This window comes from Hippocampus zosterae, chromosome 2 (genome assembly GCF_025434085.1).
Source record: "Hippocampus zosterae strain Florida chromosome 2, ASM2543408v3, whole genome shotgun sequence".
Taxonomy (NCBI): Eukaryota; Metazoa; Chordata; class Actinopteri; order Syngnathiformes; family Syngnathidae; genus Hippocampus; species Hippocampus zosterae.
The window spans coordinates 30,493,954-30,512,547 of record NC_067452.1 but is presented as its reverse complement, the minus strand read 5'-3'; the positions used below and the strand labels follow the sequence as shown (position 1 = coordinate 30,512,547).

Below are 18,594 nucleotides of genomic sequence, written 5' to 3'. Positions count from 1 at the left end.
TTAAAAAAAATATATATTTGGCAGCGCCTTCAAGCTTCTGATTGGATAAAATCGTCCTGTGGCGACAATATCATTTAGTGCCACCCATTTTGTAAAGTGCGGAAGTTACTATTGGTCTTTTTCGGTTGACAATGTCAGCAAAGTATTGATTCAACATTTTATTTTTGCTTTAGTCTTTTACAATTGCGTGTATCACATGGAGAGCTTTTTCTAATTTTTCCTTTTTTTTTCCTTAGCTACACATACAAGCATGAACATATTAGAAGCAGCTTACAGTCATCCACCAGCAAACTACAACCACAATAATAAACCTTTTGAAACAACCATTGTCTTGGTTCTCATTAGATCATTTGTACCTAATGCTGTGACCAGTGAGTGTGTAACACATGAACAATGTTTGTGTGTGTTTATGTCCATCAAATATGAAGAAAAATTCCACCTATGTGCAAGTAATTTTTTTTCACATCGCAATGTGAGCTGTAAAGAAAAATACATTTACAAAATCTGCACACTTTTGGGCTCCTTTGAAGCAACCTCCTGATTTGGACCATCTCTATCTGTTGTAAAATATTCTAATTTGACTCCAAATATGCCAAGATTTTTTTTAGGGGGGGGGCAATTTGCGTTGTCCATTACCCATATGAAATTGAGATTAAAAGCAAAGTGCATCCATAAAATGGGCCGAAGCATAAGGTAACCCGACCATCTGAACGCCGGGTTGACATTATGTGGGGGTCCACCGCTGATAAATAGATAATATCCTCATGTCGGCGAGCCAAACATAAAGACTGCCTTATTATGTGATCCAACACACACAAACACATCCACACAAGCTCCATATGGGCCCCTTGTGGGAGTCTGGGCCCCCCATCCTCAATTAAGAGTGATTACACACCGACCTTAGCGGTGAACTCTCACACGCGGGGGACTCCCGCCCGTCCTGATTAAGCTACGAACTCACCACTGACCACTAGACGCTAAACACTACCAGACCAGGTTGCAACTCGGCTGCCACCTTGGAGGTCACCACATAGGGACCTGTATAATTTCAAAAATACTCACTTAGCGGGCAAACTGCATAAGGAAGTCATTTTAAAAGCCTTTGTTCTGCATCAGTGGGACATACTGTTAATACAGCTGAAAGGGCCTCGTGCAATAATAACACTTTGACCTCTTAAATACCCCTATAAAACCTTCTCTCGTGTAAAATTCAAGCTTTAAGGAGATTTTGTGGTCATGACTCACATCATTGAGTTCCGTTTTATTTCGCTTTTTGAATCACTTAACGTTATTATCTCTATCGAGGAGAAATGTATTTGTCAGAGAATTCGCTGTATTATGATTTGGGGCAAATCCAGTTGTTTTTATACACAATATGAACAGAAATGTGTATTTTGTCAAGAGCATCGTGTCTCCAGATACAGGGAATGCAGGCAAACAGAAAGTGTGTGCGCCGCGTATTGAATTCCCTCTGCGAGCCTTTCCTGATATTTGGCAAAAGATCAACCCTTCTGATGTGTACAGTAATGAACTGCAATTTGGCAATAATGAAAAGAACAGGTGAAATTCGACTTCCTAACGATGACCTTTATCTACCTACAGTACGCCTTTGCTATCACAGAGTTAAATACCGGATGTAGTTACGTGGCCACAATTACATTTAATAGCATTCATATTTGAGCTGAAGTGACTGTTTACAACCATTGACTATTTGCAATTGGATGAAGACTCTCTTCAACTCTGACATGCACACAACTAGCATCTGACGAAATAACAGGTTCCTTTAAGCTGCTAATATGCACAATATTAAGGACATTTGACTGGACGGTTACCTGCGTCAACATGGCCGCCACATTGATGATCATGTTTTAGCCTCCTAGCCTACTCTTTGTTTGTTTCTCTATGATGAGAAGAGCGCAACTGGAAACACGTGAAGAGTCTCTGTCTGGTAAATGGCACCACAGAGCCGTTTACTGACGCTCTGGCGAATGATGGTCAATACTGAAATTAATGGACTTAGCCAGAGTGGAATGGACAGTATTTTCTGTCCGTTGAATCTGGTGGGCCAGTGGTTAGTGCGTAGACCTCACAGTGCAGAGGTCTTGGGTTAAATTCCCACTCTGGAGTTTGCATGTTCTCCCCGTGCCTGCGTGGGTTTTCTCCGGGTACTCCGGTTTCTGATCAAACACTCTAAAATTGTCCCTCGGTGTGAGTGTGAGCGCGCATGGTTGTTCGTCTCTATGTGCTCTGCGATTGGCTGGCAACTGTTTCAGGGTGTCCCCCGCCTACTGCCAGAAGACAGCTGGGATAGGCTCCAGCACCACCGCGATCTTTGTGAGGTTAAAGCTAATCAGAAAATGGATGGATGAATCTCTGGTCCATTGGATCCTTCTGTGTGACTTGTTCAGGGGATTGGAATCAATGGCCAGTGTTCCCAATCATCCTGGTTATCTGTCTGGCGTGTAGCTGGAATCGAAGAGAAGCTACGATTAAGGGTGAATCAAGCAGACCTACCAAGTAAACATAGGTTTACTTGGTTTACCATGTAAATGCAAACGTTTAGGATGGAGCAAGCTTTTGTGCTAAAAAGTAAAAAGTCAGCAACACAAGAAACGTCCAGTTGCTTTCCCCTCTTCTTCAATTTTTTGGCTGAAGCTACGCAGACTACACCACTCCCGAGTTTCATTGCTGGACTTGATGGTCTGTTGGGTCCTGACATGAAAAATTAGTTGACACAGTTTAAGTGTTTAGAATATCTCAAAAGCTGTGCTTTTATTGAATTGTCTTCTGTAAATATGTCAAACATTAGAGACACTTTGTTCCGAATCAGTGCACCTCCATTCTACCAAGAAAGCTGAAACATTTATGAAACCTTAAGATAAGTAAAGTAAAGAATGACACAAGTGGTCTCCCCGAGCCTGAAGAGTGCTCTCCATGTACTCTTTCTGCTCTTCCGCCCGCACTGGGAGTCGGTGTATGCCATTCCCGGTTTTGCACTCAAGGACCTCACTCTGATTGGTCAAAGTGACACAATGACAAGTTGCTGGGAAGGAGTCTTGTGTTTGATTTCCACAGATGATTGAAAGAGTCTTATCCTTCCCTGGAGGATTCTGTGAGTCTCAGACAGAAGAATTCAATCAGACAATTGAGCGCAACCCAGTCAATGGTTGTTCCTGTCAAGGTCAATTAACATTTTTTAAGATTTTAAGAGGGTAAGAAATTATCATACCTACTCAGGGATTCCTAGAGTAAGAATCATGTTTGAAATGATCCAAGCTGGACATGAAAAAAAGGCAAACAAACCAAAAGAAAAATGACTCCATTTAGTCTGATTTGGTTTTTGCCATTATTTCCATTCACATTGACGCCATGCGCATGTCCAGTTTTTTTTTCATGCACTGTGACTGAAAATCCCTTTTGGAGTATTTGGGAAACGGGTGGACTTTCCAAAACATTGGAGAGTTTACGTGTAAAGGGGGGAAAGCTCTTTGTAAATATTGGTCAAGACAAGTCAACAGTATTTATAGAGCACTTTCAAACAGCCATCGCTGCATACAAAGTCAAGACAAGTCAACAGTATTTATAGAGCACTTTCAAACGGCCATCGCTGCCTTCCAAAGTGCTGTAAATGGAGCAATTTAACATGCACAATAAACAGTAAGACAAATCGGCAATAAAGGCGGTAGAAAGCACCAAACAGTAAAACCAAGAACAAATCTAAGTCATGCTGAGTCGAATGCCAAAGAATACAAGTGAGTTTTGAGGAGGGCTTTGAAGATGGGCCGCGAGGAGGCTTGCCGAATGTTCATTGGGAGGTCATTCCAGAGAGAGGGACGAGCAACAGAAAAGGCTCGATCCCCTCTGAGCCTCAGTTTAGTCCTTTGTACTTCTAATAATGTCTGGTCCACAGACCTGAGGCGCCGGGCAGGTTGTGTAGGGGCGGATGAGCTCAGAGAGGTAAGGTGGCGCGAGATTATTCAGAGATTTGAAAACAAAGAGGAGGATCTCTGAAAATAACTCTAAAATGAATGCGGAGCCAGTGAAGGGATACCAGAGTAGGAGCTATGTGCTCCCTCTTACGAGTACCAGTCAAGAGGCGAGCAGCGGCATTCTGGACCAGCTGAAGGCGCTTAATGGAGGACTGGCTGACTCAAAGCCCAAGTCTACAGGATGGAATGTACAAGGGCCACTGGGACCAAACAATATCACCTCTGTCTTCTTTTCGTTGAATTTCAAGAAATGTTGTGCCATCCAGGTTTTGATTTCTTCCAGACAGGATAGGAGTGGCCTTAATGAGAAGGCGTCTTTCTTGCTCAGTGGGACATAGATCTGGCAGTCATCTGCATAGCAGTGGAAGGGAATACCATGTTTCTTTAAGATGGAATCCAATGGGAGCAGCATTGGTGATATACACGGCTGTATTCCATCAAACCTAAATATTTGAAAAACGTACTTTGTCCATGTGGCATGGACCTTTTCCTCAGCCAAATTGAGTCGACGCAGATCTTGTTGCGACATGAATGTTAACACGATACACTGGCAATGAAACCGATTACTGGTGCTGCTGCTCTATCGTGCGATTGCATGAATAATGACGAAAACGTGGTCAATCACAGTATAGTCGGACTGTGTAAAGAAAGGACTTAGTCATGGTACAAACCAGACTGAGAGAGCGCGAGACAGAGAGAGCGAGAGAGAGACCTCGACACTTTATTGATCCAGAGGGAAATTAAATAAATGGTCAACTTGGCCAGAGTTGTGCTTTTAGTGAGTCCCTATAAAGTGGAGGTTTCCAGGGAAATAAAAGGACGTATGGTCGAGCTTGTCTGGGCTTGCTTTTATACAGCGTCACTTTGTGAGAAAATTGTAATTTTTCCTTTCCCTCAACCACTTCCTCTGATGAATTATGGGAGCAAACTAGTGAAAGGAGCAGAGGCTGCTGTTTGCGCAATTTCATTAAGTCACCCAATAAATTGCTTGCGGTCCCTGATTGCATTCTCATGTCACATTGTCCTTTAGTCTTTGCTGTGAAGTGTTGTCCAATCAGGAGTCACAGTGAGCTAAGACCACTTCATCTGAGGCTATCTTGAGGCTTGTCACAGTTACCCCTACTTGATTGCCTGGAATCCTTATGTTCATAATTTGGTTCAATCTTAATGGAGGTCTGCTCTTTTCTGAGTACCCTTTTAGTTCGACTGTCCCGCCTAATTATCGAAATGCTCGACTCAGTGACCCCGGAAATAGGATAAGTCCGGTATTTATGAAGATGTAAAACGACAAGGAATGAAAACAATTTTATATTTATTCTAAGAAACAAAAACCAGGAGCTCGAACAACACTTGCTGTTGGTCTACAGCACACATGTCCAACTCTGGGCCTGGAGGGCTACTGTCCTTCCTGTTTTCCATCTCTCCCAGCTACAACACACCTGATTTAGAGGACCAGCTCATCAGCCAGCTCTGAAGCGATCTGGAAGGATCCCGATTATTTGAATCATGTGTGTTGCTCCTGGGAGAGCTAGAAAACAGGCAGGGCAGTAGCCCTCCAGGTCCGGAGTTGGAGACCCCTGGTCTACAATAAAAAGAAACAAAGCAGTGGGCATAAAGTCAAATGGCAGCGTGTTTATCTCAGACAGTCTGTGTTTACTTGAAACTGAAGAACAATAACAGTGGAACTAGATCAGATTTCCCACTTGTTCACGGCAAGCATTTCCTTAATCGCACTGAGACACAAGATTGGGAGAGACAATTGGATCAAAATAGAGATGGAATATATTTGTGGTTTCTTAACGGGAGTATTTGGTGCCAGCCGGTCAGAAATGTCACCAAAGTATAAGCCTGGGGATGATACGTTCCTCCATGAAGAAGAGAACCTGTTACGAAGTATAAGTAGGCGGTCTTTCAAGAGAGTCTTCCACAATGCCGTGAGACACAGCTGAGTACCATCCAGCGTTCCCACGAATGCTTGGACACCCAACTCATCTTTCACCTTCCCCAAGCAGCATGAAACGAAGGGCAGCCTCTTACTAGCTTCAAAACAAGTGTTCCCAAGACTCATGGTTGTGGTAACACTGTCACCTTGAATGGCTCACCCCCCCTCACCCTGCCACGACCCCTGTGTTCACTAGGGCTTGAGTATGAATAGATGAAGAAAATAGTGGGGGTGTTACGGACATACCCCACAACTTCATTCAACTACTGAACACGTCCGACAGAGAGAGAGAGAGAGAGAGAGAGAGAGAGAGAGAGAGAGAGAGGTGGGAGCATTGCCTTTGTCTGCATTGTCTTAATTTGGAATTTTGAAAAATTGATTGCAATTGAAATGCTTAACAAAAGTAACACAAACATTCACGTGGTTCATATGTGTGCCTCGCAGTTCGAAGGTTTTGGGGTTTAAGTATCAGCTCTGGCCTTACTGTGTGGAGTTTGTGTGTTGTCCCTGTGCTTGCGTGGGTTTTCTCCAAGGACTCTGGCTTCCTCTCGCACTGCAAAAACAGACGTTAGGTCCATCGAAGGCCCTAAATTGCTCGTAATTGTTTGTCTTTATTTCCCCTGCGATTCATTGGAGACCATTGAATCTATCATCCTACATGCGGACATACCACAAGTAGTGGGCTAAACATCCAGTCAGCAATTTGGGGAGTTGCTGTAGGTGACATGCTCAAGAGCATCTCGGATAGACCAAACGTGGGCCTATTTAATCCCTTAGCTGTTTGCTGTTGAAGGAGAAGTTCGCACAGCAAAAATTATAGCGATAGTAGTCAAGTCAAGTCAAGTCAAGTCAACAGTATTTATAGAGCACTTTCAAACAGCCATCGCTGCATACAAAGTGCTGTACATGGAGCGATTTAACATATACAATAAACAGTAAGACGAATCAGTAATAAGTAATAAGTAATAAGGCGGTAGAAAGCACCAGGCAGTAAAATCAAGAGCAAATCTAAGTCATGCTGAGTCAAACGCCAAAGAATACAAGTGAGTTTTGAGGAGGGCTTTAAAGATGGGCAGCGAGGAGGCTTGCCGAATGTTCAGTGGGAGGTCATTCCAGAGAGATGGACCAGCAACAGAAAAGGCTCGATCCCCTCTGAGCCTCAGTTTAGTTCTTGGTACGTCTAGCAAAGACTGGTCCACAGACCTGAGGCGCCGGGCAGGGGTGTAGGGTGTACATGTAGTCGTCGAAGTTGTCGTGCTGCTGAGGTGTTTCCTCATATGGCAGAGATTATGACCCATAAATTAGGGTGGAGAATTGGCACAATTCACGGCAAATAAGCATTCATTGTATGCATATAAAATGCAATGACGTGCTGCTGTAAATCGGAATTAAAAAATATATTCACGGCAGGCCAAATTTGTATTTATTTGTGGTCTGAGCAGGCAAAACCTAAGACCGACTTTCTGCCAAATTGGCAAACATGAACACCGAGCTTTGCGCCAATACAAAAATCAAGCTGCACGTGCACCGTCGAAGAAAACTGAACCATAAGTGTGGATGTCAATAGTAAAAGTGGTGTAGTCGGACAAAGAAACCTCTTTGTGACTTGTTATGCTAACATTAACTGTTGTTGATTTGTTTTGGTTCACGTCCGCTTTGCAGATTGTGAGCCTCAAGTGTCCCAAAATCTGATGGAACAACTCCTTGATACTGTATAGGTCTACTGGTTCAGGGGCACAGTTACATAACTTTTGAACACTGGCAAACAATGCTGTTATTTATTTCAGGGTAGTTATTCTTCAGTAAATTTTTAATGGGTTCATCTTTCCATCCATCCATTTTCGATACGACTTGCCGCTGGGATCGGAGTCTCGGCGAGCTGATTTTGAAAGTGCATTCTGCCTTTTGCCCAAACTCGGATGGATTCTGCTCTCTGCGACTTTGACCAGGTGGTGTAGAACATGGCTGTCGAACTCATTTTTGTAGTGGGTCACATTTTAGTTACCGGTTCCCTTGGAGGGCCGTTCTGACTGAAACCAAATTTTGAAAAGTCACTAATAAGAATTGTTTAAGTTACTGTAATGACGGGTTTGTTTACAAGAGAATACTTACAATATTTCTATTTATTACAAATGAAAATGTTAAATTTTGGTAAGAGATTTTCGCAAGCATTGACATGCTTGATTTGTTTCCACGAGCCACATAAAATGACGTGGCGGGCCGGATCTGGCCCCCGGGGCTTGAGTTCGACACCTGTGGTGTAGAAAATGAATGCATGGATGGTCACCATGAACTAAAGTGGAAAAACCCAACATTTTTTTTATCCATAAAAAACATATTTTTATCCATACACCAACTTGCACTGAAATAGTTTTTGCAACAAACAAACACAAGCACACGTAATGTTTTGGTCATTTGGAATGCTGTTTTCATTCAAGAATGGAGTCCACATTCTGCAGTTGTGCAGAGAGAGAGAGAGAGGGAGAGAGAGAGAGAAGTGAGAAAAGGGGGTAGGGAGAGAGGCGTGGTGCTTCTTTCCTGGCTCCAAACATACTTGTCCTCTCTTCTGGTGCACACGTGTTGGAAGCAGTGCAGAGCAGTCCTGACCTAAGTGAGTCAGTCCATCAGTGTGCCTGCTCAAAACCAGCATCTGCGCATCCGCAGCCTTTATTTTCGGACGCATACACTCCTCATGTGGACTCTTCAGGATAAGAGGAGCATTCTCGGCTTTACATTCTTGGAATATTCAATCTAATGCTGCAGAGGGCAGGTTAAAATTGAGGAGCCAGTCTAGCCAAAAGGAGGTTTCATCGGGAAGAATGGCAGGATTTACTCCCATTTTCGTTCTCTTGGCACTCCTCGCCACTTGCGTCTCATCCAGCAGCAAGTCAAATGTGCCGCGCCTCAGACTCTCCTATAAAGGTACATCCATCTATCCATCTATCCATCTATCTATCTATCCATCTATCTATCTGAGTGTCTGTCTGTGCAGGTGGCTTTCAGCATTACAAATTAAAATCTTTATTGCATGAAAATTGGGGATTTTAAGGTCAATTTGAGGGACTGTTGAATAGTGTGCTTTGGAATAGGAATAATCAGGCGTTCTATGAGAAATTATCCAATTTGGGTCAGTTAGTCTGGAAAGGATTGATTGACTCCAGATAATGTGTGAGTACAGTATTCAACTTTTTTTCCGAATGTACAGTAAAATATGTGCCTTCACTCAATAAAGGTTGGGAAACTTTGAATGTGCATTTTTGGCTTCTGTTTTGAGGGCTTCCTGCAGCGGTGCTTTTACTATACAGGTTAAACGGGGGCGGCGTGCTTGTGGGATGAGAGCCGGAGGTGATTTGGCGCAGGTTTGCACTATTGCGCGATGGGATTGGCTCACTATTAGAATTTATTCGCAGCGGTGCGCAAACACCCGAGGAGGATGTTGGCTCGGTTATGAAGTGTGATGAGTGACTGTAAAAACGACTATAAACGACCAAGCGCATGTCTTACATGCTAGCGACTGTTTTCCAGTCTTGTTGTCTTGATGGACGTTCACTGTGCGAGTGCTGAGAGTCAAATGCGACTTTTGCAGTTTTACGCACATAAAACTGTGAGTCAATGCTAAGATTTAGTAGGCTTACTTGTTTGTCTGCTGAGTATTAAGCACTCAACTATTCATTGTCAAAATTCGAGCCCACCCAATGGGGATTGTTTTCGGCCAATACGATTCTGGTATTTGGCAGAGTAAAATTCCGATAACTGATTAATCTCCTGGAAAAAAAATGTAATGAATGAAATTATGTTTTGAGTCACTTAACACTTACAACAATAAAGATGTGAATTACAGGCAGAACATTTGATTGTTTTACATTTATTTGTCCGGTATTTGTAAAAACTTTACATATTGGATAACTTTATCATAGCATAAAAAGCTGCAAAAATCGGCCAATATTGTGCATAGTCATTTTCGTTGTCTTGTGTTAATGCTTTCAAAGAAAAGAAAATGGCAATCTGCAAAAAAAAAATTGCCAATTTGGCTGATTTTAAAGTAGCTCATCGATGCCGATTAAATCAGATGGCCGATTCATCGGTTGGGCTCTAGTCAAAAGGCTTCAATGCTGAGAATCAATACTGTTTTAGGGTAAATAGTTTGAATGCTGAGCACATGGGTTTTTGTTGAATACTACAAGATAATACACATTTCTGTGGTGCAGCAAAAAGTTGGAGAACGCTTGCATTTGCATTCATTGTGCCTTTTTGTGGATGCTAAAGCCCGGTGCTTTTCTGTGCTGCCCTACTGTGCTCTTCTCACTATGCAGTTCTGAACCTAATTAGGTTTGTTGTCTCTAAATCCTCAAAAGGAAGTTTTTGTGTGAAAACAGCACCATCATTTATCATGTGACATTTGTCGCAGTATAGTTTCACATTTCGCAGTCAAAACACTTTTCATCAAGCTTGGACAAGTTTGGCAGAACAGCGATTGAAGTGAAGCGAGCGAGGCCTCGCAGGTGCAACATATGCTGACCTTCCTAATGGACAAGAATTCACACACATTCCACATTTTGCTCACTTTTCACTTCCTGTTTGGAATGGCCAGATGTCCATGTATTGTATGCACTGTGTGAATAATTTTTTTTGCATCTAATCTGAACTCGCTTTTGGCCGTGACTCATTTATCTGTCTCATGATAAGCTTGTAAACGATGATGCATGTGCGTGCTTGTTTGTGTTTCAAGGGCTGTTGACTCTGTTGTTGCCAAGCCGAGCTCATTGTTAGCTTCCAGTCAGGACGCAGTGGGTGTGTATAGTCTTGATCCGCGATACATATCGCACAGGATTTCCCTTTGTTCCGTGCCATGATTTCAGTCACGTCGTCTTCCTGTTGAAGGGACTGTGACGACCGTACTGAGGGATATAGAGGAAACAACTTGCCAGTTGATTTTTATTTATTTTTTCTGGTAGGACTTGTCCAATAGCAGTTAACTGCAGACATATGAACATTTCGGCCACGTGAGACGTCACCGTCCTGAAAACGTGACATGGCACAAATGTGACATCACAACCCCAGACATTAGGCTGAAATGACTTCATCCCATAATGTTTCACTGTTGAAGATCTAAATCTTTTCACTTTACGACTGTTATGTTCCATCATGTTTGAGTTGTTTGTTGTGTGCCTGTTGGTTAACATTGTTACTGTATTGACGATGAGTTGCGTTGCATGTGCAAGCCGGCTGAATTTGGTGTGGCGATGAAATACTTGCATCTCATGTTAGTTACTTTGGCAGCCTAGCGGCAATTGATTGCCAACATATTTAAGAGCCCACAGGTGGATGGAAAATACAAAGAGAAGCCTTATCCAGTGTGAGGTCATCGGTCTACTTCCAGTATGTCTAGTTTGGTGAAAAAAGGTCCCTATAATGACTCCTGCCCATTACATCGACACTGGAAGCACTGGCTGAAAGTCTGTATGGTAGAAAAAGTGAAGTTGATCGGAGGGTACGCCGGCTCCTCGGATAAACTTTCAAAATCCATCCATCCATCTATTTTCTACCGCTTATCCGGGGTTGAGTCGCACGGGCAGCAGCTTTAGCAGGGAGGCCCAGACTTCCCTCTCCCCAGCCACTTCTTCTAGCCAATTTGGTGACATAATCTCTCCAGCATGTCCTGGGTCGTCCCCGTGGCCTCCTGCCAGTGGGGCGTGCCAGGAACATCTCACCAAGGAGGTGTTCAGGAGGCACCCTAATCAGATGCCCGAGCCAGCTCATCTGGCTGCTCTTGATGCGGAAGAGAAGCGGCTCTGAGCCCCTCCCGGATGACCTAACTTTCAAAATCAGACGGGTCAAATGATGCCAGCTTGTTCCAAGAAGAGTGCTATCATAACGTCCTACATTGTTTGTTTGTAAATAAGAGTGCCTTCACTTGGAAGTCTTGAAATTGTCGCCATGGGTCTCAAATGACTCTGCATGCCTCCAGTCCACAAATTATAAATAACTTATCGTAGAAGTAATGCATTTTGACAGCAACTTTGAGGGCATCATGGGTCAGAGACCCACGTCACTATGTTACCCTTTCAAAAGTGATGATTTAACTATGAATTATTTTACATCCAAGTGACTATGCAGTTTTTTTTTTAGAATTACAACAAGAAAATGTTCTTAGATTTAGTTTTTTCAAATGGTATAATGGTATCGACATTGGCCCTTACTGCACAGCTGCGTATTGGAATCGGTATCGGGGGGCCAAAAAAATTTGTATCGGAATAACATTAGTTTGAATGCATACTGGACAGGGAGAGAAAAAAGTAGTGACTAAGATTAATTTCTTCTGACCCTCACTGTCAAGTGGCCATGAACAGCTGTTTACTGCATTCTGGAAAGCGGTCAGTTAAAAAAAAAATTTTTTTTGCAAGGTTCTTGCAAAATCGGGAAGAACTTCCTGCCTATAACATTGTTATTACTGGACAAATGCTTCCTGAGCTTTTGACCTTTAACATCACAGGTTAGACACTTTTAATAATTTCCGCCCGACTGGAGTCTGTTGGGGTCAGTCTGACTTTCTTGCATTGCATGCGTCTCCTCAATTCTCTTTCCTTCCTCACCTCTGGAGGAAAGAGTCCCTCAAAGCCCCCCCCCCAGGCCCTCCCACCCTCCGCCCCCTCATTCTCATGACAACCAGGAATAGCCCACAGGGTGTTTGTATTCCCGGGAGGATTAGGAAGTAATTTAGCGACAGGAAAAGGTGTCATTATCTCATTTCTATCAATTGGCATGCAGAGGGGGTTGAGACAGGAAGAGAGCATTTATACTTTGGTAAACCTGCAGTCTTTGGAGTTTGTCATCCAAATCAAGAGCCACAAAGACTTTTGAATTCACACGGGATGTCACTTGTAGCACCTAGCGGCCAAAGCAATAGGGAACCCCCCCACTCCCCGCCCCCAAAAAAAGAGAAAAACAGGGTGTTTTGTGCCATTGTGGGTGTGAACACAGCTGATACGTCTCACTACCAATCGCTCCCGTCATTCCCTTGACAGTGAATGCTGCATGCAAAAGGTGTGCTGTGATAGTCTTTGACATGGTGGAAGAAGCTAGTGAGGTGTTTGAGTCTTACAGCAGGTCAAGGCATGCAAAGAACTGCAGGTCGACCTCCAACGGGTCGGCTCGAGAGATCACACATCTGTGAAATGGGAACTTGGAGACAGCCTTCATCCAGAGCACATGTTCAACCCACCCGATTGCCCTTCTCTGCCCTGGCCGGCAAGATGATTTTTTAAAATACAAAAATTAAGACGATAATAATATTACTGTGTTCAATGACTTGATTTCTGCATACTTTTGTCATATTTATGAATGAAGTACATGTAGGATGACATCCACCGCACATATCCGTGGAGCTCAGACTCTGTCTGCCTGCAACGTGTCCAAATTCAAATCATCTGACGGCCTGCGCCAATACAGTTAGTTTTAACAGGCATAAACTTTAGTCTAATTTCACCCGCTAACTTGTCCAATGAACGTCAAAGGAAAAGCCGTCAGTACCCCAAACCCAAATTGAAGCAAATTACTGAACAGGCACACAGAGGCTTGTGTTGGCATGGAAATAAGGATATAGTAGCTTTAACTCGTGAGCACAAATACACCATCTTCAAAGCTAGAGCCCACTGTCTAACGAGGGCGCAATGCGAATGTGACCGCCTTATTTAGATGCTTCATTTTCCCACAAGTGTACAAAGTAATTACCCATCTTAACAACAATACATGGACCTGCCTTAATTGTGGATGTGTTTATAATCCTCCAAGGAAGGTCTAGAAAGGCGCCGCAGCAATTTCCCATCGTGTGTTTCTTTGTGTCCATTATTTGTCTTTCCTCTCCGGACAACCTGCCAACTTCTTTTATTCATTTCTCCTCTGTCTATATGGAGCCATACACAAATAAGCGCACAGACACACACACGCACGCACGCACACACACGCACGCGCACACCCACCCACCCACACACACACACACACACACACAAGCTGACCTGAGGCACAGATAATAGACACAACGCGCACACACACACACACACATGCTGACCTGAGGCACATACACAACATGCGCGCACACACACATTCGGTCTGTCTTATACAATATTCACTTTGTTTTCAGCAAAGCAGGGGGTCACTTGAAAACAGAAGCGCTCTCACCATCGGCCTTTTTGGAGCCGATCGCATTAGTTCTGAGAGTCAAGAGTTCTGTTAGTTTTGTCTCCCCCGCCTGTGAATGAATTAGTGTGTTTGCTCTATTGGCATCGCCCACAAACCGATACAAAGTGGAGTGTTGGTTGTTCTTGGACCCAGCGGGATAATCCGAGAGCCTGCCGGAACTGACTGGCAGCCATTCGTGTTCTTGAGCCCTTTTATTTTTTTTCTCACTTTCACCATTCTTTTTCATGAGCCATTACTTTTTTTCCTCTTCCTTGGTCATGTTATGCTCAAGCACAATGACCGCAATTTTCTGTCTTTCTCCTTTCCACCAGTTGATTTTTTTCCAGACCTCTGATTGAAAACCCAACCTAGGAAAATAAGGTTACAATGGGCAAAAAAATCACATTAAACAATAGGCCATCAAGTCGAACTGTATACAGTGGCTCCAGATGGAACATGAATATGTTAGCATCCTCTGAATGACCATTAATTGTGCTAAAAGATTAATTTAAAAATTATTATTGAGTTGACGTCAGAAAGTGCGACCACAATGTTTCTTATGGACCACTCTGAGTTTCTCTTCGAACACACTTTTGAAAACACAGTTGTGTTTTCAAAAGTGTGTTCGAAGAGAGTCAGAATATGGAGTCAGAATATTGATAATGAAGAAAACATGCCCTCTGACTTTTAAGGATTAACAAAAAAATCATAGGCAATGAAATAATACAAGAACAAAGACAAAGTGCCGTAATAAAATAAAATAGAAGAATAGAAACCCAAAATACCAGCACGGTCTATAAAACGGGCGCATCATCAAAATGTGCGTGTCTTACTTCCTTTTACTCAAAGAATCATTGACCTACAAATGTAATATGTGGAAACATTTCCATTGGAGGTAAGTAGTAGTAAAATGTAAACTCCAAGTACTTTGGAGCAATTGTGACATTACCAGTGGAGGGGCCTGAAGTTCTTAGAGGCCATTTGTCCAAGCTTTCTGCACTTGACACACCCTGAAGACAACACTTCAGCTCTGCACTGATTTATTGTTTCTTTATTTGGATTGGATGTCCAGCGTTGATTCAGCAGCTTGCCATGCGTGTGTCCAAAGATGGGTGTATTTATTTATTTATTTTAAAAACACCGCTCAACCGTGCACCGCGGTTATTGGTACATCCATCATTGTGAATGTTATCGCACCATCTGTTCCACACATGACCTCCAATGTGTTCCGATTTGGAAGCTTTTTTTTCAAATATGAAACAATGGAAACATTCCAAAACCATGCATGCTAGGTTGAGTGAACACTCTAAATTGTCCAGAGTTGTGACGAAGTGTAAATGGCTATGATTGGCTGGCACTCAGTTCAGTGTGCACCCCGCCTATTGCCCAGAGACCCTCGTGAGGATGAGCAGTTCGAATGATGGATGGATGGAATGGCTAGAAATGGAAATAATAATCATGCTTTAATTATTAATTAATAATTAATTGTGCCTCCATTGTCAATACTGAAGGGGAACTGGAGCCTTAATCACAAATAAAAGTTGTTATACGAGAAATGACATAGAATGTCACATACAAAAAAAAACAAATTGACCAACATGAGTGGATGATAGCTTTGACTTGTTGGTGAAAGTATTCAAGTGATGGCATTGGTAAATAATGATGGCTGCAAAGACACAACTAGGAGACATGGGAGATGAGAATATCGAGTGTTGAAGAAGCGGAGACAACTGAATCTTGATCAAGAATTAAAAAAAAAAATCACGCCCATCTAGAAAAAAGAGCTACGAAAGGGAAAAAAAAATAAAAGAAAAAATCCAAGAGGTGGCGTCAATCAGGCTGGTGAAAATAGAACTCGAGAAGGACAGATGTAATGATGACGAAGTTGACCTTGAACTATTTCCCAGTCAATCACACACAGTATAGATGACTAGGTAAACGCTGATTCACACCTGCATGGACAATTTAGAATCTTCACTGAACCTGGCATGAATGGTTTTGGAATGTGAAACTGTGGGACATGCAAACTGCAACCAGAAAGGAACCTTGACGTGAAAGCCACAAAAAATTAGCACCAACTTGCTGGATCAAAAACGCAAATGAATGAGTCATTTGCATTACATTTCTTCTGGTGTTTGAGTCATTTCTGATGTTTGTCTATGTTTTTGGATGTGTTGAACAGCCTTCTATAAGGTGTCATAAACAGCAAAATGCCAATTTTCATTCACCTTCCGCCAAAGAGGGTGTACATGCTCCTAAGTGATTTTTAAATTTCAATTCTAGAAACAGAGAATACTTGACATAAACCAAAATCAACCCATAACAGTAGTTGCTTTCTTTACCGCATGTCCACTTCACGTCTCGCCGTGTTGATATGTTGAGCTCAAGGAGGAGTTAGCAGTAAAAAACAGTGACAGGTTGCCAGGAAATCCCAGGATTTACTCTGTCAGGACGTGGCTATCAAGTCTGTGATTTATTTCAACAGCCTATGTGAGGAAAGACAATTTCCCTTTAGCTCATTTCTTTTGGCCATGTATAAGCCATTATACTGTATTTTAATAAATCAAACCAAAAGTACAGTACTTGCAAAATCAACATGAGCTCATCATTTGTCTTTAAATTCACACCTTCAACATTTAGTGTTATGCTGGCTGTCATGAAAGTGGGAGAATCGCATAATATATTGGCCGACGAAATGTTCAGTTGTGTGCAACGTTTGTCTAAACACATTAAATTTATGCTCTACACGAAAAGTTCAATGTTGCCGTATGCTTAGCTGTCCATCTTGCATTTTTTTCCCGCTTCACTTGAACAATGTACTCTCTTTGCACCAAAAAAAAAAAAAAAAGAAAAGCAGTGAGACCAGGTAGCACACACATGCAGCAGACTGTGTCAGACTCCCCAAATTCTTGCCGTTCTGCAACAATAAACAGCCAAGCGAGAGTAACCCGAGAAAGACATTGTCAACCAATGCTTGGTTTGTCAGCAGAAAGCGGATGTGTTTTTGTGTGTGTGTGTGTGTGTGTGTGTGTGTGCAAATCAAATGTGAAAGCGAAAACAATTGGAAGAGATTTCAAGTTTGCTTTGCAAGGCTGACAACTAAAGTGACTTAAAGAAGACATGTGGATGTCTGTGAGTGATTTGCATGCATATTATATTTTGCCCGCATACAGGTTGTAAAAAAATTCACAAGTGCTCCCTTCTTCATTTTAGCCTTTACATGTGCGCGTGTATATTTCAGTCCGCAGCTTCACACAATTTAGGATCTTGCCAATACCCAATTTGTACACGGCGCACGTCAGCATGAGATTTGAAAAGTGAACCTTTTCTCTCCCACAGCAAATCCGTCAACCTCCCCCAAAAAATGCATTTCTGAAGCGCATCTGCTTTTTATCACTTTGTGGAAACCTATAGCCAGGGAATTAATCCGGTTTCCATGAGATGATACTCCAAACCAGTAGAAATGTTTTCCTTATGGCTAAATCAGTTAATGACGCTGGAACCCCCCCCCCCCCCCCCCCCAAAAAAAAACAATAAGAGCATTGATAGAATTCAGGCGGCCACTGGGGTTTAAACACTGATCACCATGTGTGTGTGTTTATTTCAGGACAGTGTTCATAATAATAATAATAATGATATTAACCTTGGGCGGCCTGGTGTACCAGTGGTTAGTGCGTCGACCTCACAGTGCAGAGGTAACTAGTTCGATTCCGGCACCGGCCTTCCTGTGTGGAGTTTGCAGATACTCCCCGCGCCTGCGTGGGTTTTCTCCGGGTACTCCAGTTTCCTCCTGTTGGAGGAAAGTGGCCTTCTTTCCTCCGTGTGTTCTTTGATTTTGGATGATGAGGATGTTGGTTATCCAAATACAGGCTGGAGTCGATGAACAGTACCTTCAAAGGGTTTACTGGCAGAATATTACGGGCACCCATGGTTTACAGACAATGGCTGCAATCACGAGTGCCCAGGAGGAATGGATTCACAACATATTTCTTTCATCAGAAGGCCGGTACCGAGATTATGGTGCAACCTCGAGACTTCAGTGTCTCCTAAACCGATTCTTGGCTTGTATCAAACCGTCTCCAGTAAGCAGTGTATCAAGGCTAACAGGTGGCTCCAAGGACACGCTTGGTTTTCTGCAGGCATGAAAATGTTCCACAGGCTAGACTAAATATGGCGGAAGACGCATATCATTGCAATGCCGCTTATTCCTACCGACTGCTGTCAGGCTGCTGAATAAAAAATAAAATGATGTGAAAAGCAATTGTAACTAGCACAGCCACCTTATCTATATCGATATTTATATTGCACTTAATTGAACGATGTACATTGAAACTGTAACATTTATTTTGTGAATACAAACCCTTTGTTTTTCTTCTTTCTACCCACAATCTAGCTGCCGTAGGCTGTAAATTTCCCCAGTGTGGGACAAATAAAGGATATCTTATTATTTTAAGCAACTATTGTTAAGAAACACCAAAGGCCACA

At 42.7% G+C, this 18,594-nt stretch overlaps 2 protein-coding genes across 2 annotated transcripts in view; both read left to right on the top strand.

The window, feature by feature from the left end:
• The window catches only part of LOC127596699 (interleukin-17 receptor B), a 78,082-nt gene extending 60,471 nt beyond the window's left edge, over window positions 1-17,611 (top strand). The window contains exon 11 of the transcript XR_007961527.1: window positions 15,651-17,611. The gene's annotated coding sequence lies outside the window, so the exon portion shown is untranslated. The remainder of the gene's footprint in view (window positions 1-15,650) is intronic.
• sema3bl (sema domain, immunoglobulin domain (Ig), short basic domain, secreted, (semaphorin) 3bl) overlaps window positions 8,473-18,594 on the top strand; it is a 51,240-nt gene continuing 41,118 nt past the window's right edge. Inside the window, exon 1 of the mRNA XM_052059440.1 lies at window positions 8,473-8,853. Coding sequence (XP_051915400.1) covers window positions 8,751-8,853 — 103 coding nt within the window. The 5' untranslated portion in view covers window positions 8,473-8,750. The remainder of the gene's footprint in view (window positions 8,854-18,594) is intronic.